General features: G+C 37.6%; 1 protein-coding gene across 2 annotated transcripts in view; it reads left to right on the forward strand.

The window, feature by feature from the left end:
- THSD4 (thrombospondin type 1 domain containing 4) overlaps window positions 1-24,933 on the forward strand; it is a 346,399-nt gene that overhangs the window by 252,472 nt on the left and 68,994 nt on the right. For both annotated transcript variants that reach the window (XM_014944678.1, XM_014944679.1), the window contains one exon: window positions 23,703-23,907. In XM_014944678.1, coding sequence (XP_014800164.1) covers window positions 23,703-23,907 — 205 coding nt within the window. The remainder of the gene's footprint in view (window positions 1-23,702; window positions 23,908-24,933) is intronic.

The raw sequence follows: 24,933 nt of genomic DNA on the forward strand, positions 1-24,933 counted from the left end.
TTACTTTCTGAAAACATTTTAGAGCAAACACTATAGTAAGATCCCTGTAGGGGACAGCAGTGTGCTGACCTTGTAACTCATTGGATGCGTTGTGAAAGTGGTGCAGTTGCATCCATTTGCAGGTAAATCAGAGTGTTGCTTAGCCTGCCAAAATTAACCAAACCTGTAGTGGGTTCCACCCTGAGAAAACACCGTGACTGTAGCTGTGGCTCTGTCTGCACAAAACTTTTAAAACACACAGAACATTTAAAACAGGATTGAACTTTTGAAAAGTGTACATTCCTAAAAGCGTATCTTAAAAGCAATTAAATTTTAAAAAACTATTAGATGTAACAGCCTTCTGCATAAGCACTAAAGTAAGGTATGTTCAAAGACTGAGATTGGAAGAGGAAGAAAATTAGTCTGTTGAAATGAACATAACAGACCAGGGAAAAAAAATATCTTTGAATTCCAATTTAAATGTGAATTTTGCCAAATCTCTGTAATGTTTAGAAACCATTTTTAAGTGTTAGTAATCCTGCATAAACAAATACTGTGTCATAATTTGTACTTTGTATGACCTTGTGCACGAGAATCTCACTTCATGTAGCTGCTTGCTTTACTTTTTAAAGGGGAATGAAGCTCACCCGGTCTATTTAAGCTCTTTGAAGGGGCATATCAACGTAAGGGGGCAAGGAAGATCTTATTTGGATTTCCACAGCTTTTGTGTAAGTTCCCTCAGTAAAGGCCCTTAAAGAAATTAATTTGTGATGGGGTAAAAAAAAAAATCATACCATAGGTAAGTGACTGTTAAAGAGAACATTTGCTTCTTAGGTTTCTTAAGGAAAAAAATAATACTTTTTGTCACTGTGTCTTGGCTTAGGATTATAATGTTCAGCACAGTCAAAGACAAGTCATTCACTGAAGAAAAGATAGCATCAATTCAAAAAAACATACTGATAATAAACTAGTTTGCCGTTCAGAAAAAACATTTGGAATTACACTCATGTTTTAATAAAAATGTCAGCTCACTGTAAAATAGTAAAAAAGAAATCAGAAGTTAGGAATTAAGAAAGCAATGTTCTGTGTGTGACTCCGTGTGTATAGACAGACAAACATACATGTGGCGCATGTGCATCTCAAATGTGTGGTTTCCCCACCTCGAATAGAACCGGCTGGAACAACAGTAGTGCAGTTAGGTCAGCAGAGATGACAAGAGGGTGAAATGGCACAAGCAGCAATTGAATAGGCTGAACATTTCAGTCTGCAAAAAAAGTACCTTGGGTGAGAATGATTGAGTGAGGTCTGTAAAACTTAAGAGTTGATGGAGAACGTGAAGAGGAAATTATTATTATTGTCTTTCTCAATACAAGAACTACAAGGCATGCACAAAAATTGCCTAGTGTTAGTTTCTAAGTAAAATGGTGTGGCATGTAATTAAACAGTGGAACTCGCAGACATAGGAATTAGGGCTGCTAAGCATTTTCAGTAAAGGACTGCTAAATGCTACAAAAGACATTCTATCTGACTTACAAAGTCTTTGTGTCTCCGATAAAAAATGCAGCCTGGAAAATATACTACCAAAAGAGCATATCCTTTTGTTGGTTTCTAGGATCTCTCTATCTATCCATTGTTGGTATCTTTGAATAATGGACCTTTAGTCTGACTTGGCATGACTTTCTTCTGTTTCTGTGTTCTTGTACTATAGCTGAAGAGTTTTGGTCATTGAATCTAGTAATTCAAAAGGCCTTACCATTTGCTGCCTTGAGATTCTTCTGAAGCTCTTCTTACTCAGACTTTTTTGCTAACCTGAATATCTTCCCATTAGCAAGAAAATACTAAGAACCAAGAACTTCTAGGGCAATTTAAGGATGAAGTCATCAATGAGACGATGGTGAAGTTGAGCATACTCTTCTGAGGCAGGCATGAGGCCCTGTTTCTTTTTTTACTTATTTGTATGCCAATCAAAACAAATGCGTACAGTTTTCCGTTACCCAGAGACCTTGTTACTGATGTTTTGCACATTTTCTCTATGATTAACAGAAATAAAAATATTTGAAAATATGTCAAGATACTAAATACAGCTGTTTGCTTACACCTGACCATAAGTCTTTATCCTGCAAGTATCTAGAAACTGTGCAAGAATATAAGAAAATGTTGAAAAATTTGGAAGCAATTAAAAACTGTATGTTGAAAGTGTCAAGATTGTTGTTAGTGTAAATAGTTCCAGTTCTATACCATATGGTGGAAACCCTTCACATTATATTTTAGACTTAGTAATACTCTATATTGTATAGTTCAGGAGGCAAGAACTAATTAATTTCCTTCTTAATATAAAAAAATTGTATCCTGGAATGGTGAGCCTATGAGAATGAGTTAATGAGCTGTATTTTCCTGCTCCATGTCTAATTTGGCTGTCAGGTTGTTGGTTTTTTATTTGAAGAGCACTGGCGTGGTGACGAGTGAAAAAAGAGACCAAGCAAAGCTCAAGTTAATAACTGGGCTTGGCTTAGCTGTGGGTTATGTTCTCTTGCATCATTAAGGAAAGTCGTTTAGTTCAAATTAGGCCCTTCCTGTAACTGCTTTGTACAAGCTGACAGGGAGGCATTTTCTTCCCCATGTCCAAATTTTATTCATAAAGCAAGTATTGGTTACATTTCTCAGTTCTTGAGTTACCCCAACAAGGGAAGAAGACAGTGTCAGGACAGCAGTTTACTTTGTCTCTGGTTAAGGTTGTTCAAGAACTTAATAACAGTTGTGGAAGATTTCTATGTAGTCTGTATTGTCTAGGACTCTTCAAGTGTTACCTATCTCCAAGTAGATGTTCTGTGGTTTGGAAGTAGTAATTTTAGATTTTTAGTGGCAGAAAGGTCTCCTCTAGTATTTCTTACCTTTTCACGTCCTTGAGATGTTTAAAGCTGCTTAGTTAAGTAGCAGCTTAAAACAAGCCTTATGTTTCAAGAATAACTTTCATAATACAAGCTTCTAAATCTAACCTCTATGACACCCCATGAATTCAGGTAATTACAGAGATAATCAAGAAAGGAACTTGGCACATTCAGTGTTGTTATCTTTAGAAAGACCAAGTTTTAAATTTCTGTGAGAAACTGCTTCACTATTGGCTGAATAGGTTTAAGAGCCTAGAAGAGGAATTTTGGTCTATAACCCTCAGTTTGAGGAAAATAGGCATCCTAAGAACTGGACTTTATCAGAGGAGAACAGATAAATTATGAAGAATCAAATCCCCTGGTTTCTGGCTGCAGAAATGTTCCTCCAAACATTAATTTCATTATTGAATAGTTTGAGCATGAAAATGTGTAATGATGTAAACTGATCCCTGCAGTACAAAAGCAGTCATATTTAAAACAATGGTTAACATACTACATAGACAAAAAAATATTTGGGCTAAATAATTTAAACCCAGAAACAGTAAAACAACATGAATGAAGAATGTGAGCCAAGGGAATCTGTTGCAGACCTGTAGCATCCTGGTTGCAAGACGATCAAGGAAGAGCTTATACAGATAAGGATGCAGTGGTTCTTGGAAGGACTATGTTTCCCATGATAGTAAATTTTATTTTTTCTTTTTATCAGATGGGATATTTCTGAAGTTTGCTTTGTTGAATCTCAGCAATTTGGCACAAACCTTACAGTAACACCCTGTTAAGAAACAAGCTCTAGTTAAATCCAGTCCTTGTTGGCTGAAGAGCAAAGGATCATCTCTTTCAAGATAAATCTTGAAAGTCTGACAAATGCTCACATGAGATCCTAAAGAGAGGTGATCTACAGCTGTGTGGAGTCTCCCACAAAGAAATTTTCTTGGGTATTGCTTGTGTTCATAGGAAATGGGTGTTCCTATTTCTGCTACTTGTGATGCAGACACACACTTGGAAGGAGCTGTTTTACGCCATCACATCCTCTGCTTTTGTGGTCTCCTCCCTTTTGGAGTCACACATCGCCTTCTCCTACAGCATTGATGTACAGCCAAAAATCCAGATGGCCGAATATTAAATGGACTTTGTACTTAACTTGTGTAACAAGATCTAGGGTGGACTGCCTCCTTTCTTAAATTCTGGTCAGCAGGGATATGTAAAGCTCCAGAGCGTTTAGATGCCACTTAAATTGCAGAGGATTTGCAATAAGCTCCCCTCTGCTTCCCTTTTTATGTTTTAATGGCTGTTATTTTCTATACAACAGGCAGAATTTTAGTATTCCAGGACTGCAAGCTCGAATAGAGCTTTGGAAGGATAGAATCTATTTTTTGCTTATTAAAAAGTAGAAAACTTGAACCTTTAAATTTGAAAGATGTCTTTTCAAAGATCTCAGTTTTGCAGCTCTGTGTAGTACATAGTTTCTTGAAAAATGGAAAGCATTTGTATTTGTGCAAAATCATGCGTGTTGTTTAAATGGATGTTAATTGGGATGATAAAATATAGCTGTTCAGCACCAAGGATGGAGGAAATAGAACTGTATTGAATGGAGGATTCCACTCTTGGCTGTGACATTGGAGATGTCTGCTGCAGTGTGGAGTGGCTGCTCTGCTACTTCTGATTTCTCAGAAGGAACAGACTGTATTTTTCCGTCATTCAAATGGAAAATCTACCAGTCCATTTTTTGTTCTCCTGTTCCTACATGGCAGGATAAAAACAGCATCACAGAGGTCACCATGCCATAGAACCTTTCTGCAAACAATTAAATCGCAGAATCACAGAATGATATGGGGTTGGAAGGGACCTCTGGAGATCATCTAGTCCAACCCCCCAATACTTGCTGTGGAAGCAGAGACTCTCTACCCTGCTTTGTGGGTAGAGGCCAATGTTTGCCTCTAACTGCTCAGGAGGCTATTCTAAACTTAAGTCATAATTGAGATTATTTGTGTTCTTCAGCTCTCTTCCTAATGTTGTCTTCAAATATTGTTGTTTGTTTACACTCTTTATGAAATTCATGAACCAGAATGTAATAACGGTAGGTATTGTAAGATTTCAGGAGAAAACTTAAAATGCAGTCTTTCGAGACCAGCAAGGAGTAGATATGCTGTACTGGGGAATCAGCCATATCTTTGGATGGGTTATCTTGTGTTTCACACTTGTTTTCTGAATTATCAAGCTTTTGAAGAGAATGGAGACATCTCATTTAATCCTAAAATGGGCATAGTACTACTTGCCAACAATAATACTGAGATATGATCAGGGTGGTGCTGACATGCATTAGCTTTAGCCACTTAGATAAGAGAAGATAAGAGGTGTTTTAAAAAGGCATAGAGTTAACATCAATGACATAAATTTTATTATTTTATTTATCTGTTTCTTGTCATTGCCAACAAGGTCAAATTAGGCTAGATTCTAAGAACTGTTTAATGTATTTTCAGACTGCACTGTTACTGCATTTGGTACGTTTGTACATCCAGGCCCTGTCTGCATTTTTGAAGGCCTTATGATCCATATCATAAACACACACTTTGTGTTTGTGTACAGAGTCTAGCAAACAAGATACCCTTCTTCAAGAACTGTAATGTATGTACTTGGTATCTGACCTTAGATACTGAAATAATTTTCTGCTTTTCCAGTTGAGTTGTATAAATAGAACCATAAAGTTTGTTTACTCTTGCTGAATCTGTGAGATCAAGTAATTTGGCATATTTACAGCAGATCAATCTATTCAAGCAGTCATGAGCGCTTCATTATATGTGATTTGGAATATTTATTTCAGATTAGATTTAGGCCATTCTCAGACTAAAGCAACTTTACTGTCCTTGTGGTCTTAAGTTTTCTGAAGTGAAAAAGCAATTATTGCATTCTGGAGATGCATGTATCGTTGGAACCTATTGTACCTCTTGAGCATTAGAACATTTTTGGATATGCAGCTTCCAGTTGCAGATGTAATGTTCAGATGAAAAAAATAGTGAAACTTTAAATTTCAGGTTCTATTTGGTTATTTTTTTCTGTCACAGTATTCCCATCCTTAATGAATGTGAGCAATTTGATCCACTTGAAAATGTGAAGACACAAAACTGAGTCCCCAGGACCCTAGATGTGCTTCCGAATGCTCGAGCAGCAGAGGCGTATGTGAACAGACTGACCTTGGGGTCCAGGCGTGGTAACCTTAGTCTTCTGTGTTACGGCCATGTGCTTGCAATTGAATTCAGTGCCTAGAGGCTCCTGAATGGTTAAGATAGATATATTCTAACCCAGGCAGAAATGTGTGCTGCTGACTGAATTGTGTTCGATCAAATGAAGAAAAAGGCCTACAAGTCTTGCACTCACCTTCAGTATACGTTTTCCAGTTTCCAGTGGGATGTATATATTATGATGAAGTGTCTTATCTCCTTCACTCTTAAATGCTAGTAACATAGCCACTTCAAAACACTTGAGCAACAAGCTTCTTTAATTAGACCTTTGTAGAGTAGAGGTCTCACAAGTTGAATAGTTATCTTTACTTTGATAAGGCGATAGCCAGCAAGGGTCTGTTCCTATTTCAGCTCTTCATTGCTGCAGTATTGCTGGAGATCAGCTTGATTTCACACACCTTAAATTGGTGCTGTGTATGGGAGAGCTGCAAGTCCCATTTATAGTAACTTTCCTTAGAACAAAAACAATGTGAGAGAGATTGTTTTGCTAACTGTCAGAGGTATCAATGTAAGATGCATGCTTTATATTTTTAATCCTTTTTTATTAGCTGTTACTAGTTGATATCTTAAAGGCCATCTTTTCACATGATTACTTTTCCTGGATGGCTTTACTTTTTCCATTGTAACAAGAATAAAACCTTTTTTCTCTGAAGCAATTCTCTAGCCAGCAAGAAAACATTCAGTGTCTTAGTGAAAGGGTCTTTATATGTCTTTATGTGAGTAGCTTTTTTTTCATTAAACTGGTGCATATCTAGATACTATAAATGTCATCTGGATTCTTAAGGTTGTGAAAAATGAATAGTTTGTTTCTGAATTTTATCTGACAAAATGAAGTTCAACATGAAGCACAGATAGGTAATGAAAACAGCTATTGTGCAGGTAGAAAATCTGTGATTAATTAAGTGGGCGGCATCTGGATGTGACCAGAATCTGTGAAGGGCTGTAAATAGCATCAAAGATTTGTGAGCATTGGGTCTGTGGACAGCAGGAAATATTTGAAAGCCAAAGTAGGATCAAATGTTTGGGTAAAAATTATGGTTATAGCTAACCACAAATCAAGTGAGAGCCATTAGAATGTTGTTTGTTATCCTGTGGTTGAATGTAAATTCTCAACATTGCTCCTTTGATTTGTAAAGCAAATGAGGGTTAGGCTGCAACCTTGAAGACACGCGAGACGTTAAAGGCAGGCAGGCTACCCTGTATCAAAATATACTGTCTTTGTTGTGCTCTGCCTTTGGAAGTTTTCTGAAGGTATCTCTTGCTCTACAAGTATAGGCATGGCTCCTCACTGTTGAACACCCCGTTTATTTTGTTTCCACTGAAGGATTTGCAACACTGGATCTTGGACTTTTGTTTGTACATGTACCTCATACAGCAAAATGCTTAAAAAGCTGGCAGTGTGGTGTGATTTGCTTGCTGTTCTGTTAGAATGCTATGAAGCACATACATTTTGGTTCTCTCAGGGATCAGGAAAGCTGAAAGCAATTCCTGGAAATCTGTATTGTTCTTATCAGTCACAAATAGCTCTGATGAAGTGTATATTTGGTGGGAATGCTACCAAGAGAGGGGATGTACTGCCATGTGCCAGCTGTTACTCTCAAGCAGTCATAAAATCTTCATTAGTATCTTGTTTTATACCTGTCACTGATGGAGAGCAATGAAAGGAATAGTATTCATCTAACTGTAGGCGTTAAATCTGTGAGTTCATACATGGAGCTCAAAGGTTTTAACAGTGGCCAGAGGAAACCAGTATTGTTATTCTCAGCTTCTTCACATGTTGAGGAGAGTGCCATCCAGCCAATCTCTAGGCAGCCTAACTTGGGTTTAGGGGGGGAAAAAAACAAACCAGAAAAAAATAGGGTCCTCCCTAGTGAAAAGGAGAAACATGTATCAAAGACAAGAAAGAAGGGGTGTAAGTGTCAGAAACTGGCTGTCTGGGAAAGGAATGTAAGTCCACTAATGCAAACTGTAATTCCAAAAGATGAGGAGCCAAAGCTTTCAGATGCCAAAGCAATATATGCTTTCTTGTCACTAATCTAATGTACATCCTGCCTAGAGGGAAAGGATTAAATGAGCAGCACTTCTTTGAGTTCCAGCACTTGTTCTGGTGCATGGAGTTACTCTGGCCAAGATGCAGGACTTTGTGTTTGAACTTTGTGTGGTTTCTGTCTGCCCATTTCTCCAGCTGTCAAAGGCCCTCTCAGTAGCAATTCTACTTCTAGTATCTTGACTACTCCCCAGAATTTGGTATCATCTGTACATTTGCTGAGAGCACATTCTTATCTTATTGTCCATGTCCTTAAAGAAATGTTAAACAGCACTGACTCCAGTAGGCCTCCCAGAGGGATGCCACTGGTAACTGCCCGACAGTTGGATTTTGGAGCAGTAATCACTACCCTTTAAGTCTGGCAATCCAGCTGGTTTCTTACCCACCTTATTGTTACTTACCCAGTCTGGATTTCTCCAGTTTGGCTTTAAGAATACCGTGTGAGACTATGTTAAAGGCCTCGCTAAAGTCCAAGTAGAAAACACCACTGTTTTCCACTTACCCACTGAACGAGTCATTTAATCACAGAAAACAGTAGCTTGTTCAGGCATGACTTGACCTTGGTAAATCCATGATGGTTGCTCCAAATAATTTTTTTTTGTCCTTCATGTGCTTGGAAATGACTTTTAGGAGGATTGGCTCTGCAGTCTTTCTGAGGGCTGGGATTAGGGCAACCAACCTGCAGCTGAGCTTCAGGTCCTCCTTCTTGCCCTTAGTGAAGATGGATCTGGCACCTGCTTTTTCCAGTCATTGGGCCAATCACCATGACCTTACTGTGATGTCATCCGACACTGGCACTCTTGGTTGCACCCCCTCTGGTCCCAAAGATTTGTGTATGTAAAATTTCCTCAGATGTTCTCTAATTTGATTTTTCTCTACTCATTTCCACTCAGTGGGAGTGATTTAATTTTACACAAAAAGACAGCAAGTGGAAAAAAATGGAATATCTACTTCTGTTTTATACACTTAAAACCAAAAGTAATTTAAATCTGTTAGTAAATTTTGGATTGTGAAGACCATGGAATTGACATAATTCTGCCTTGTCAAATTTATAAAGAGGCTGACTCCTGTGACTTGGCAAATTTCCAGTTGATGTCAACTTTGAAGTCAATGAGGATTCCTTTTGAGGAAAGACAGCAGGTTATGAATGAAAATACTTATTTATGATTGATAAATTAAGTCCACCTGGTCTCCAAAAAAGGAGAGCAGACGATACAAGAAAAATCAGTGTGAGAGATTCTTTGTTTCGGTTTTGTGTAACATTTTACTTCAGGTTAAAATATCTTCCAAACCAAAAGAAATCTTTGGATTGACTGATAAATTTTAAGAACACACTGCTGATAACAAAGTAGCAGTATTTGAAAAGAAGAGCAACACAAACTTTGTGTTTATGTGTAAGAAATTAACTTTTTATTGTGTTGGCCTTCTACATTTTGATTTCACAAGGATTATAAGTGCCACCTTGTGGACAACATTACTAATCTTGTTTCTCATTATAGGACACAAGTTGGTGAGGTAGGGTAGTAAAATTTAGTTTCAAATTCTGTGACAGAAAGTAGATAGATATTCTTTGTAAGTAAAGATTCGAGGATTTTGATTTATTGTATTTTCCAGTATTGTTAATTGATGTTCTGACACATTACCTTCTTAATTAGTATATGAGTATTCTGTAAGAAATCTCTGAAGTAAAAAAACATATTACTGTTGGCTTCAATGGCTGTGAATAAAGCCAAACTTTACTAGTCTTACTGTGATGTCTTACTACATCATGATTTTTGAAGGTCTTCCTGAAATTCCTTTGTTGGTCACTCTTAGAACTTTACTAAGGACTGCAAGTTGCAGAAAAACAGGACTTTTTATTAGTAAGTTTTCCTTTTTCTCAACTACCCAAGCTCCAGGTTCTCTTCAGATCCCCTCTAATAGTGACCAGATAGTGCCCCTGCCGCCTTTTGAGGGGGACCTAAGCATTTGTTCCCAGTAGTATTAAATAATACAGCCTTTTGTTTAGTAATTTAAAAATCTTTCAAGGAATATTTTATTGTCAAATCTTTTAATATTCCTAGCTTAATAAGAAGAAAACCCAGTGTTTCTCCATAGCTTTGAAAAGAATGTAGGAGCATGCAGGAACAGATATATTCTATGTTTATTTTCTTCTTATGACACATTACTAAGAGCCTCAAGACCGTCTAGATTTTGAACACTTCTGGTTGCAGTTTTACATCATGACATACAGTTAAATATAGGTAATAACTGCACAATGCAAGCTCCAACTGGTTAGAGGGAAAATTAACGTTGTGTATTTTCAGCTTATTTTGATTCAGAGAGTTTTAGCTTATCTAGAGCAATATAAATTTGCTAATTTGGGGTTTCTTTTTTCTATTCGGTAAGCAAGCTGCCTCTCTTAAAGCAGGAGATCTTTTTCCTTTAACTGGAACTTGGAGTAGGGAGGTATTTTGACAGCCAGAGGAAAAAGAAATACGAATTTGGTCAGTCTCATCTACAGTGTCAGGAGCAACAAGGACACGCTAATCCATAGCAGAAGGTGAACCTGGAGCTAAGAATCACAGCAAACCAAGCAGACGGTGGCCTTGGCAAAAAGAGTGCATGTCCTCAGGCCCAGAGCAAGTAGGGCAGGTCTGCTCATGGGTGCCGGACTCAACCAATAGTCTAGGTGTCAAGGCCTGTCCCTAATGATGAGTGAGATCCTACGTCAAGCCAGAAAATCAAGCCAGCAGGTCAGGAGCAGGGGCAGAATCGGTGAGGTACAAGATCTGGCACAGCTGTACCTGCAGCATAGCTCAGGCAGAGACCACTGGTGAACCCTGGCCTTAGAAGTACCTCCTCAGAAAAAGGAGGGCAGGAGGCAGCTCAGCTCTGTGGTTCAAGGCTGGATGGCTGCATTATGAAAGTTAGCCTTGAGCCTGGGCAGCCAACCTGCCAAGAGTGGTACATGGGATCTGAAACAGGGAATAAACGAAACTCAGCTTTGCCCAGTTTAGAGCCTGGGAAACCAGACTAAAGAGGCTTTATCCTGCAACTGCCAAGTTCTGGTTGTAGTGTTTCTGGACACCTTCCTAGGGAGTGCAATGCCAGAACCTCTAGCCAGTCCTGCTCTGACTAGCAGACGCAGATGCAGCTCTGAAGTCTCTGAGGTGCTCACACTGTGTTTAGGAAGCAGAAAAAAGAACCATTTGCCTTCCTGGCCAAAGCCGCTTTTTGTACACCTGCTTACATCGTATGATCCTTACATGTCTCTCATGTGTTGCAATATGGGCTGAGTTATCAAACCATCTTACCCAACTTCTATTAGACTGGTGTTGATTTATCTGGAACTGAACCTAAGCAGCTTCAGGCACAGAACTGGAAACCTGAAATGAGCCAAAACCCATTCTGGTTTCACTTTCTGCTTCTCTGGTCTTTTACGTTTAGTTTCCCAAGACCTTATTCAACCTAATTATTTGCCAGATTTTCCCATTTTCTGTTGCAGTGGAATTGAGTCTCGATGTTGGGCATGATTGCCCCGTTCTCGCTGACAGTTTTTCTTAGCTTCCACTGTTTTGTTCCAGGCTGTATGTTAAACAACATCAATATTTTCTGTGTTGCATCGGGGACCAAGAAAACTTGGTGCCTTTTTGCGGGATCAGTGAAGAGCGAATTGATTTAAAACGGGTCTGATAAAATGACTTTCTTGTAAATTGCTTTGTCAAAAGGCTAAGCTGGATTATATGTGTGCATCTAGATGTTGTCTTACCCAAAGGGATATTTGATAGATGAATAGCAGCTTGATAAAGCACCAAAGCTGGTGGTCAGATTTCATACTTTATTAAAGGTGGGGGTAGTGTTTGCTAAATTAGTTTAAATCTTGTATCAGTTCTTAGAGACCCCTGAGATAAATCCTGTAGTTAGTTACAGTTCTGTTTATGTGAGAGAGAATGTTGTAAATAACAAATAAAGGAGTCGATACGCACTTTGGCCTCAGGACCATATGTGCAAACTTTTGTTTCAGAAATTGCAGGTAACTTCTGTGAATACAGGACTGAAAGGGGAACAGATACCATTACTAAAAATGCATGTGCAAGCTGCTCAGACTTACTGGGGAAAGCATAGGTGACCTCTGAGACAGCAACAGTGGTGTGATCTTAAAGCTTTGAAGGCAAGATCTTAATGAGGGAGCTAGTGTGTAAGAGAACTCCCAAAAAGGTAAATACTTAGAGCTTTAGCTTGAAGCCTGTGTCAGACAGGAAAAAAGTGTGTTGTGTATTATAGACAACAATATTTGCATACTAAATGCTTTGCTAAAATGTCAGTAACAGTGTTTGCAGGTGTGAATTTATCATTGAGGTGAGTAAACCCATTAGGTAAATTGGGATTGATAAAACAAATCTTCTGGTTCTGGCTGCAGTGGCAATGAAAATTTCCAGTGGCAAATGTGTGAAAGAGATTGAGGTATTTGTGAAGCAATTACTAAGTGAGAAAAGCTATCGGTGATAGTGTTAGAATATTCGTTCTTTGTATCATCTAGCTTTTTGTAGATGTCTTGGTGGGCTTGAGGTTTGTTTAGCTTCAGATGAAATTTGAGGACTAAACAGTAGAATCATAAACCAACCGAGCAAAAGAAAAACACTCTATTCCTTCAGAGTTCAAGCCCTTTGTAAGACTAGATGCAGACAAAGAGTCCCTCTGGAGACATCCTAAGTTACTGTTGGAGGTCAAGGGGGCTCTGAAAGGCCGTTAATCATGCTGCATTTGTGGGACAGTGAACCCTACAACTTTAAGTTGAAAATCCTCCACACTTACAAAATGTAGTAATGTAGAAAATGAAGTAAATGTAGAAAATGTAGAAATTAAGAATATTGTGATTTCAGCAAGTTATTCCTGGTGAATCAAGAATAGTAAATTATACTTTTGTAGCTTTTGTAGATGGCATTTCACTGGAGACTAGAGCTAATTCCTGACTCCCACTGATTTCGAAGGGAGCCTTTCCACTGATTTCGGTGGGATTTGGATCAAGAGTAACTGATGTAATACATTTCTCCATGAAATAGATATTGTTGGCCAAATTGTGGAATATCTGAGCACTTGCTGCACATATACTATGGTTATTAAATGGGGGGTGGGGAGGGGGAGAGGGATTAGAAGAGATTCAGAAGAAAACGTTCTTACTAATCTTTTTAAAGCTCCCGGCATATTGGCTCAAGAACCCGCTGCATTCACTCAGCTGCATGTCTTTAGGCCACGGTCACTGAATGAGACATCTTACATAAAGGTAATGCACTATCTTTTAACACAATTGCACTACAAAAGAGCTGAAAAAAAAAAAGGTGTAGTGTCCACTAGATGTTACAACCCGAGGGGTTCTGGAATATTCAAAGGAAGCAGAATTGGACACTGCACACAACTGACTGCTGGTGAGAAAATGAAACACCAGCTCTTGGAACTGAGCAGCTTTATGCTGTGACTGACTTCATCCCTGCGTGGTTTTTGAATGGGAAGGAGAGAGAAGAATCCATTTAGGGACTGAGGACGAAAACCGAGGAATTCCTGTAAAGGTGGAGGGCAGACATTTCTAAATGTATAACGAAGCAGACTTGTGTTTTCTGGCAACTTCTCCTGAGTAAGAAGGAATGGAATACCATGGGAGTGAAATCCCAGCTGGCTGGTAATTTGACAAGCTCTCTATGCTGTAACCCCAAATGTCCTTGTTTGAAAATGGCTTCATAACAATAATTCATGCAATGTCATGAAGCAGCACGTGTAAATTTTAATTGTCTGCAGTTACGTTACCTCTATACACTTTTTTCTTTTAAGAGCACTAACTTCTGTCACGCTCCTGCCCAAAGGCTTTTGAATTCTGAATGGTAGTCTGCCTGCCAGCAAAGGAGTGTCTCAGAAAATGCACAGGGTTCTCTTGCATCAGGTGCATCAGAGAGGTGGAATTTCAGAATTGGATACTACATGACGACGTTTCAGCGTTGAGCTGAAATAGGTAAAGCAGAGCTCTCTGTTAAAACAAACTAACCTTGGTGCTCAGAATTTGCCAATAGGTGTGAGAGGACAGAAAAGCTGGTACTTCCCAGGGCCAGTAAATAAAATTCAATTATGGCAATGCAATAAAAGCTTTGCAGTGTATGTTCTTAGAATCATGGTACAGTGGACATTGCAAAGTTCAGTTGTTGAACTCATTCATTTTAATTTCCTGTATTATGGGCCTTCCAAATAATTTCAGTTTTAAAAATTACAGCACCTCTAAGTAATACCAAAATGCTGTTAACTAAAAATGAAAGTGAAGCTTTAACAAGACAAAATGCCTTGTCCATCTTGAACAAAATGCACAAAGGAAACAAATAGTATGTTTAGGAAAAGTAATGACTTTTAAATGGTTCCAATGATCTGCTCAAGCATTTAAGGTGAGGAATTAAAATGAAACAAAACCAAAACACACTCAACAGTGTTTATTTCACCAATACATTAAGTTGAACAAATCTTAGGAGAATTACATTCACAAAGAAGAAACTGCAGTTTAATTAGCCTGTGTCTGGACTCTCTTTTACATTTTTTCTCTTTGGCTTCCTCCCTTTACCTCAGCCATCTCTCTAACCATTTGCAGTCAATTTGAATGGTGGGATTCGAGTATTTTCTGTAAACACAAATGACCATGTACATGTTCAAAAACATTATTAAGCTGTAATTACTAGATCAGCCTGTATTCTATATCCATTTGAAGTTAAGCATGTGTTGCCAGCCAAAAGAAAAGAAAAAAATGCTGTTGAGTTGTTAGTGCCCTCAAGAATGCAAGTCATTCTTCAACCAGCAGCAGCAGGAGGGAGGTGGTAGTGGCAGTAGAAAGGGGTAGCTAAGATTGAATCGATTCTGCTCCCCCCTCCCCTGATGCAGCGAGAAACAAGGTGTTGCTTATAGCGTAAAAAGTGACAAAATGAATAATACTACAGGTATGCAAGGACATGTTCTCAGCATCACGAGAGCACCCAGAGGAGAAGCTATATGGATGTTAGATGACTGTTCAGCCTAAGGCATCTTTCAGCTGCAAATATTCCTACAGATTTCAGTGAACTTAGTTGAAATCTGTATAGTGTGTTCTGAAATATAAATACTTGAAGGAGAGCTTTTTAGAAAGTATTTGTCAATATTTTTTTTATAATTTATAACAGAGAAATGTGCATTGTTCATTGTATGTTTGTAGAAGCAGAAAATATGAGTTATTAAAAGAGCATTAGAAATGTAGTTGAGCTGGTATTGAAGTGTCATTCCTACAGGTCATTGTTCTACAAATGGAGTCTAGTTGCAGAATTCAGTTGATGTACAAACCAGAAAGAAATTAGTCTCACGTTCCCGTAGCTGTGTTGGCCCTGCAGTGCTAGGGAAAATGAGACATTTGTCCTGGTTTCTGCATCAACAGAGTTTCTAACTTAGTTCCACTTGCAAAACAATTTTCTTGAGGAGTGACACGTCAATAGCAGCTTTAAGTTTGAATATGGGAAATCAGGTAGAAATAGTGGTATAATGGAGGCATGGTCTGGGACTTATATCTGGAGGAGTTTGGAGCTCCCCCACAGACTCCCAGTGTAGTTCGAGCAATCTTATCTTTCCAGATTTAAAAAATATCTGAAAAGGCAACTGCTTATTCACCCCCTTCTCCTGACTGTGTCCACGGGTGACTGATCTGTGGCTATTGAATATCTCAGTCATCATCCCTATGTTTGTTGGGACTTTGTTGTGAGTGATGGTGGACTGTGGTGTTCAGAGGGTAGCTTGATAGTCTGCATCTGAATGTGTGGGTTGTAGGTTTTCTTTGCCATACATCCTGTCCTGTGTTTCTGGCAGGAAATTTTACTCTGAGGAATACAGAGGTTCTAATTATATGTAGTTACTTTTCTGCTTTTTAATTACTTAAAGATAGTGCTGTCCAATTCAAGATATATTATCTGTTGCTTATCTTAAAAGTGTCTCTTGAGGATCTGGAGATTCCCCTCTAGCCAACTCAAATTCAAGCCTGTATTCTAGAAGCAAATACCACGCAGTTTTTCTGTACGCCGTTTAGCTGCCAACCATTCCAACTGCTTGTGCACACGCAGTCACAAATTCCTACTTATCTCCTGGCTGTACTTAGACCATAACCAGTATGAAAATTCCAGTACATCAAATCTCTTCTTTGGCTTGCTGATGAAGTGCTTCGTATGTTGTCCCAAAACAGAAGCTGATTTCTCTTATAGATAAGTTGTTATTTAATGAAACTGTTAGAAAAATATACAGCAGCACTGTTTTTATAAAGATACAGTTATATTCCTGGTCAGCGAGGAAGTCACTAAGTAGTATCTCAGCTCTTGGGAAGCTGTTTTACATCTTGTACAAATGGTTACCTCACTTACGTCTCCTGGGAACAACACTAAGTTTCTAATGTGCAAGTTCAGTTGTGTCCATTTTGCTACTGGTTGAATGACTAAGATAACATCTTCCCATTTCTGTTTGAAAAGATTGGGAGGTAAAAACATCAGACTATATATGGAGAAGATATCTGACATGGCATGAGAAGCTCACTCTACCTTACAAATTTGGCTAGAATATAAGAAGCTGTTTATTAAAATGGGGATGAAAGAAGGTCTAAGATGATCCTCTTAAGAGCAGAACCATGAACAATGTAGACCAAGGGTTAATTAAAAAGTTAAAGCTCCAGCATTGGTAGAAAAGACCAAGAATGATGGAAGAATTGTCTTGTTTTTACATGCTTTTGTCACCTTTCAACTTTACCCAATCTGTTACGATTCTTAACTTTTCCCTTTTTTCTGTTAAATATTTGCAGTATTTCTAGCTTATTATGACATCTTTCCTGACTTTCAGCTTTAGCTTTAGCTTCAGCTTTAGGTTTTGGGAATGATTTCTTTGTGCTTGAATGAAGCATTTTTTATTTTTTTTTGGTAGACCTAATAAATATGTTCAGGAAATTTTCAAGTTTCGGGAAGAGCCAAATGAAACTAACCTTAAAAACATTTGTAATATTCCCCCCCTTTTTACAGTTATTTTTTTCCTTCATTATTCTCAAAGGTGGCATAGTTTCTTTCATTCATTTTGAAAGGAGGGATTAGGTAAATGCAGAAACATTTTCTTCTATGGACTTCAGTTAGACATGTGTCTAGGGACCTTGGAGGTCTTGCTTGAGAGGGAAATCAAGAGAGGAAGAGGCAGTTTCAACTCTCACTGCTATGGACCACTGGAACTTCAGTTTCTCTGACAAATTCTAAGTTAAGCTAGTGGCAACTGAAAGCACTACATTGTTGTTGTATAGCACCACACAGCCAACAGAACCTAAGGAAATAGTGCAGTACTAATTAGTAGCATGATTCTGTGGGAAAATTGTATGGCTTGGTTTAAAGTATGTTCCTTTATAGTGTAGTATATGCCGATTTACAATATGTATGATAGAAATGCCAGACTCCTGACATTTGGATCAGAGTCTGTGATACCTAATTAAAAGTGATATATAGTCAGAATCTATTCATCCCGTCTTCCTTATCTGAATGTCAATGAGAAGCTAAATATAAATTTTGCAAAATCCTAAATGAGTCTTAGTAAGTATCTTCTCCTCAAAAATTCATTATCATTCTGAATTCTGTAGATGGCTTGTTTTAAATGAAATTTGACGAGTAATTTCATGAAGAGTTTGAATGGTAGTGTTACTGCCTCGATATTCCTTTTTGTAGATATTCCAGGAAAAAAAGGCAAGAAAAAAATCATTTTACAGAAGGGTGATAATGCCAGCTAGATGATGTATGTGATAGTACTGCCTTTATGAGCTGGTATTCCTACATCAAAACCCTCAAATCTCGTCTGATAGAATTTCAAAATACTTTATCAAATGGTCTTTATTAAAGGCTTAAGAACGTGGGCAGTCTACTTCATTTCTTGCAGTCACTGTTAGAATATGTGCCCTCTGTGTTATGTTATCCTGGTTTGGATCTTAATCCTTCTCAATTTAAAGTCATTCTGAGGTACCTGTGAAAAGTTTCAGAAGAGTATTTTACCTTCTGGGTAACTAAAGAATCTGTTGTGCTTCTTGCTTGCTCTTCATATATACATCTAAGGACAATATATTCTCTTAGGTGGCAGACCGCATAAAAATAATTCTTACTCTGTTAACGCTTGAATCTCATTCTCTGTATGCTGCGCAACCAGCATTCTGGATCCCTTTTCAAATATAAATAATATATTATTAAGACTAATCTATGTAATTTTATATCTGCTAGCAGTACAAATGAAACTAGGTAACAGCAAGTGAGAGCTAAATATTAATAGAGAGGCACATAGACGTGCTTACAGGATGTCTTTTTTCTTTTAAATCTGTCTTTCAACATGAAATAATGTGACAGGATATGTGTGCTAAAGTTAATTGTTCCATGTGTTGGTAATGCTTCATGCATTACCTGTTTGCTTAGGTAGTTTTATGTCAATATGCAGATTTTCTTACCCCGATGTAGTATTTTTCTAATGTAAACCACGGAGTATTTGTATTGGTTTCTGCTCAGGTACCTAGATAATTACAAGGCAAAGAGGCTCAAAACAGCTAATGTGAGATTTGGAGTATCTTCCTTTTCTTATTCCTTAAATGCAGCAAATAATTAATCCTTAGTATTAGATACAGTGATTTTTATGAACTATTTCCTGGCAGTATAATATTTAATAATTCATATAATCCTGCTTCTCTGTAGAAGCTACATGGTATTAAACAGCTTAAATCCTAATATATTAAAAATATGTTTTTCAATAATTTGGTAGTTTATAGAAGGAAAAAAGGGAAATATTTTAAGTGCAACTTAGAAAAGATATTATCAGCTGGCAAAGCTAGTTTTAATCGTCATGGTATTTCATGATTTTTTTCACTTAATTAGCAGTAGCCTCAGCAATTTGTAGAACTAGGATTTATTGATAATATACGGTGGTAAAGCAGGTGTCCCACTTGTAGCCAGATATTCTTCTGCTACCCACTTAACTTCTTTAGTCACATGCCTTGCTTGATTACTCTTCTCACATTACCCTGCCTTACATTTCTTTAGCAGCTGGATCGGCTGTGGCACATCCATATCTGTCTCTGACCCATTTCGTAGAATTTTTGACTTATACTTGAGTATGACTTCTGGTAAACATTTCATTTTTCTGCTTTCTAGCCCTGTGGTTGCCCAAACACCAAATTACTTACATATTAGAACTTTTAGCTAACTACCTGTCAATCTAACTGATTTTTGAAGTTAATGGTGTTAATATATTCAACTCATAACTGTGACTTTCCTACCTGATAATACAATGCAGCTAAAACAACGGAAGCAAGTTATTATCATGTTGTATTATTTATGCTACTCTGCCACATAGATTGCAATTTTTTAATAGAATCATTTAATATTGGGATTGTAACATCTGTTTCCTATTTCAAGGATCAGCACTTCATGTTTTCAAATGCCTGGCACCAGCCCCATTCTATTGTATATACATTCTTAAATCCCTATTAAGTCCACTGCTGAATATTTCATCCATATTGTCCCTTGTTTCTCTCAAGGGTTTTTATTTAAATTAATTTTGGCATAGAGGTGGCTGTAATTCTTGAACAGTGTCTTTCATGCTAACTTGTAACTTAAAAGAGTTTCTTGAACCACTTTGCAAAAATAGTTGAGCAATAGAGAAGACGTCTAGATAGTGCAAGTCAAAAGTACCTCTTCTAAGAAACAGTACTTTGCAAGATAATGTTTTAAGGGACAGATATTTTCCAGACCTCCTCAAGTTGACAGCCAATATGTCAATATGCTTGCAGTAGTCCTGTCCAAAATCCTTTCGGTGGGCAGAACGCGTTTACCTTTGTCCTCTCATTCATCTTGTGTTCACAGTGCTAGTATTCCTACATTCATAGCAGGAATGTTGTGTGTGATGTGGCTCGTAAAGCGACATCTGCTTTTGGATTCCTTAAATGTGTACTACATGATGAAAAACAGCTGGGAATTCTTCATTGACCGAGGCCACCTTTCACCATCGTGAGAGTGTACTGGGCTGTTAAGTTGGGTGTTAATGTATTTGGCACCCACTTTACATCTCAGACTTCCAGGGTTGTGCAAGGAGACTATCTGAGATTTCAGGCCTACCTGCTTTTCTAGCAAAACTTCTGATCTTTGTATTTATTGACATAGTTAAGACTTATTCATGTTCCCACAGCAGATACCAGAAGGAACACTCACAGTGGATTCCAGGTTGTATGACTTCTTTCCTTAACATCATTTTTTCTTGCTGATATATCACAGTGTATTAGGCAATGTGATAATAGAGTTTATGTTTGCTCTGTAAACAAGTGCTTAAATGTAATGAATACCACAGCCTCAGAGAAGTTAGAAGTTGGTTCATATTTTTATATGAATGTATGTTAGCCAAGTACTAAAGTGGTACTTCTAAAATTTATGGTCATAACAGGGGGGGAAAAATAAAAAATGCTGGATCACCTGTTCAGTACAGTTATATGGATTATATATTTTTGTTTAATTTGCATGAATTCTGTTCACTAGCCCAGTTCTACAAGGATGAGTACCATTACAAATCTCAGTGCAGCTTCCAGCAGCTGTTTAAAAGCAGAAAGAAAACAGAATCAGCTTGCCAGAAAGGTGTTTCTTTCATCTTCCCAAAATTACTCTGGACCAAAGCCCAGGACATCTTGAGTCCTGGACCAGGACTGATCCAATATGTCATGACCTGCCGGTGCTAGAATTCTATGCTTTATACAGCTAGAAAGGGAGAGTCCCATAGAACACGTGGGTTGCAGGCTGGCCATATGATATCCTTGCTAGATCTGGAAATATTGGAGAGTACACAGTCGTACTTTTTATGCCTGCTAAACTGCATTAACCAAATGTCAAGGTTTTCTAGAATGTATTAGTTATAACTGGCCTCTTCTTCTGAAACCTGTGCAATATTCATCCTTAAAGCACACCATTTCCATGGAAGTCTCAGTAGACACCCCATAAAAATTTTTAATTTTTTGTTGTAAAAATTGTTCTGTTGGTATGTAAAATGCATATATGAGTTCACTCTGCATAATATATATCATTTGTTTATTGTATTTATTATCTTACTTATCTTGTGTTATTTATTTATTATGTTCTTATTTATCTTATTTATATACTTGAGGTTCTATGACTTTTTCCTCATTGTCAGTTCCTGGTTTCAAATTATTAGGTCCGTGTCTCCAATAATTCTGAATATCTTTCTCAGTCATTTCTGTGAAAGAACATTTAAACATTACAGGCATTTTTTGTGACAGAAGTTCCTTTTACCCTATATGGGAAGAATTCCAAATAGTACAGCCGAAGATTGACAGCTGTTTTGTATGTCAGTCAACATTTGACTAAGAATGACATATGAGTTTAAAATGGGTTTGATCTTTATTCCTTGCAAAGGAATCCCATTTGTACTGATGGGTTGTGTTTCTTCTGTGAGATGTAGTTCTATTCGACTGACCCGCAGTAGTTCTGCATTGCGGTCTCAATGAATAAAACACACTTTTCTCTACTCTGTTTTATTTGCTAAGAGGAAGAAAATTGTATTAACCTGTCTGGGACTGAGTAGTGATGGAGAACACCATTAAACATGCAGAGTAGCAATTCATATTATATAACACCTCATACTTGAAAGGATTCCCTCCATAAAACCACTTGCTGGCAGTGGAAATTTCCTGAAAATGACTGTAGAACGTAGAATGATTCTAAGTACTATGACGTTTCCATCCAAAAAATATATGGTAGAGAAAGTGTAAATACTCTCAGCAAAAGATCCTTCAAGGGGTACTAGTACAGAGATTGATCAGTTGTTGGGCACAACTGTCTTAAATTTAAGTTGCTCACATTTTTCAGATTGCTTTGGCACGTCTGAAATCATACTGTATGATTTGGTACAGTGACACTTATAATTTCTATGTTTAAGCAAAAGTATTACTTTGTTAGTAATAAAACATATTTTGAGGTAAAACACAAAAATTGAACTCATACGTGATTTTAAGATTTCCATCAAGCAATGCAAATGCAAGATGTTAATCCAAGTGTTTCTATTTGAATCCAAAATCTCTTTGAAATCATGCAACAATCTGCTCACACTAGATTTGATGGGATGGAGCAGATTTTTAGCTACCATGTTATTGCACAATGAAACACAGAGTGCTCAGGAATCTTCCTCATTTTCTTGCTTCGTGACTACAAACAGGTATCATTGTCAAGCTCCATATGATCCTGGCAGTGATGAGTTAGATGATTTTATCTGTGTTTCTTGGATAGTCATGAAAAAAGATGTTGGGCGTTAAATATTTATATTGGAACTAAGCAGACTCTGGCCTGCAGTTTAGAACATTTTTCACAGCAAGATCCAAGTGTTCATATTGGGAATAGGAAAGAAATACAGTGATGCCAGGGCTGAAGATACTCCCTATGTTGTAAGTTGGTGGTATCAAAAAATTCTTTTTCTTCTCCTTCTTACTTGAATGTTTGCTTCCAGGAGAGACCATAAAACAATAATTAAATGTTTTTTCAACAAGAATTTTGCAAGTATTTTTGACAATTTGAAATAAAGAACAATGTCATTTATTTTGTACATTTTCCATCAAATTGCTACACTTCATAAAATATGTGATAGGCTTCTGTTCTACTGGCTCATGTAATACTTCATTCTTAACTGAATGAGAAGATCTTTCTTGCATATGCCAGTTAATTATATAGGTATATGATAAGTGTTCATCATAAATGTTATTTAAAGTCTGTACATACGAAAAAGCAACGTCAAAGAACAGAAATGTTTCTGTAAGAGAGGAGATAGTCCCTACAGTATGTGCACTTCTGAAGTTCAATCAGCTGAAATGATAACTTTTTCTGGTTTGTGTCAATTCTTTAACATTTTTTCTGCCTTTTAATTTACATTCTTTTAAACTATTCATTTTTTTTAAACTATCCTGTCCAAGTGGATGTTACTGAGTGGGTTGAAGATTTTCTGCTCAGTGAACAGGGGGCAATGCCTCAATAACTGTCTAGATGCAGTATAAAGACTGTTTAGAAAGCCATTTTGGTGAGAATAGGCTCAGTGCTCAATTTTAGAGGAGATTAAGAAGACATTTTGTATATATAGCATTGCTTTTGTAAAAAGCCCGTTTTGGATCATAACAAAATCATAGCTCTTCACCTCTTTTCTCACTAGCAGCTACAGGAAAACTGTGTTGTTAAGAGATTCTTTTCTTTCAGCCAAGGAAGGTGTAATCAGTTAGTGTTCTTTAGTATATTCTTGTATTTCTGGTAACAGGCTGTAAAAACCCGTCAGCTAACTTGAAATCTTGAAGTCTGTGAACCCTCTGTTTTTTATTGCCTTTTTGCATATAGAGGAACAAGGGAAGAGATTGCTGAAATGCTAATGAACAAAATCTTTTCAGGACTGAATGTTCTCTGAAAGTCTTGCTGTCCCTGGTTGTTATGTCTGAAGTCCGCAGTTATAAGATCTTGAAAAGATAAATCTTATTTTATTTTGCAGAGCATTGGCTGTGACGACTACCTGGGTTCAGACAAGGTGATTGACAAGTGTGGAATATGCGGAGGGGACAACACTGCTTGCAAGGTTGTGTCTGGAGTTTTCAAACACACGCTAACAAATCTCGGCTACCACAAGATAGTGGAAATTCCTGAAGGAGCTACTAAAATCAACATCACGGAGATGTCAAAGAGCAACAACTATTTGGGTAAGTTGCACCTTGGTGAATGAAGTGTTGTTTGTGCGCTAGTGCATTTGGGTAGAGGTTTTGCCAGGAGAGGCCACCTAAGCAGTGTGAAATAGATGCCAAGAACAAGAGGAGAAGAGAGGGGAATTAAACAGGTATTTTGGTCAGATAACTAACTGGCAGTTTATAATTCTGGCTTGATCTCACATGACAAACACTATAGACCTGTTACCATCTATTTCCCTGTCCATCTAACTTGACTTTGGTGATTCCTATATAGTTTTTCCACTGTGGTGATTATGATTCTCACATCATTAACCTTCTCTGAGCGGTCAAGAATCCAACCAAGCAGTATGCTCATTTATGTAAATTCCATTGAGGCTGCTTGAGGAGAAAAGAGCATCTTCTGATTGCCTAAAAAAGTCCATTTTGTTAAAGTATATCAAAATTGTATTGAGATAATGAGATGTTGAGGTGGTATCTGCAGACTGCAAGGTCATTTATACAATTGTTAATTCTGATATTCAGATTAGTGTTATAGCATCTTGTGGTATATTTCTAGATCTGTCTAGTGTGCTGCAAATTAGAGAGGATGTAGAATTTCTGCAGATCTACAGCTGTCTTGTGTGCAGTTGTGCACTGTGCCATTCCCTGTTGTAACCTCTCATGTTCCCAGGTTACAAGCCCTTAGTTTGCCTACATTTTTGCTTCTGTTTTGGAGTCAATCCTGCTGAGTGGACTGGAATGAGGAGAGTCAATTCAGATTTGTAAAACCTGTCCTTTGGCCTTTAATTTTTCTTCACCTGTCAATCCATCCTTAGATCTGTCTTTAAAATTACCATAGCAAACAACAAAAATGGAGCTACTGTGTCCTTTCTTTCTAGCTTGGTGTAATTACTACTAGAACTGGAAGTTTCAAATCCCAATACTCTTGTTTGACCGCTGCCTTATCTCACTTCTGGCTGGTAAGCACCTCAGCTACTGCTCCAGCAAGAAAGGAAAGTGCTCTTTATCAAACTGCTGCTGCTTCTCGATTCCTGCTGGAGC

This window comes from Calidris pugnax, unplaced genomic scaffold (genome assembly GCF_001431845.1).
Source record: "Calidris pugnax isolate Ruff unplaced genomic scaffold, ASM143184v1 scaffold70, whole genome shotgun sequence".
Lineage (NCBI taxonomy): Eukaryota > Metazoa > Chordata > Aves > Charadriiformes > Scolopacidae > Calidris > Calidris pugnax.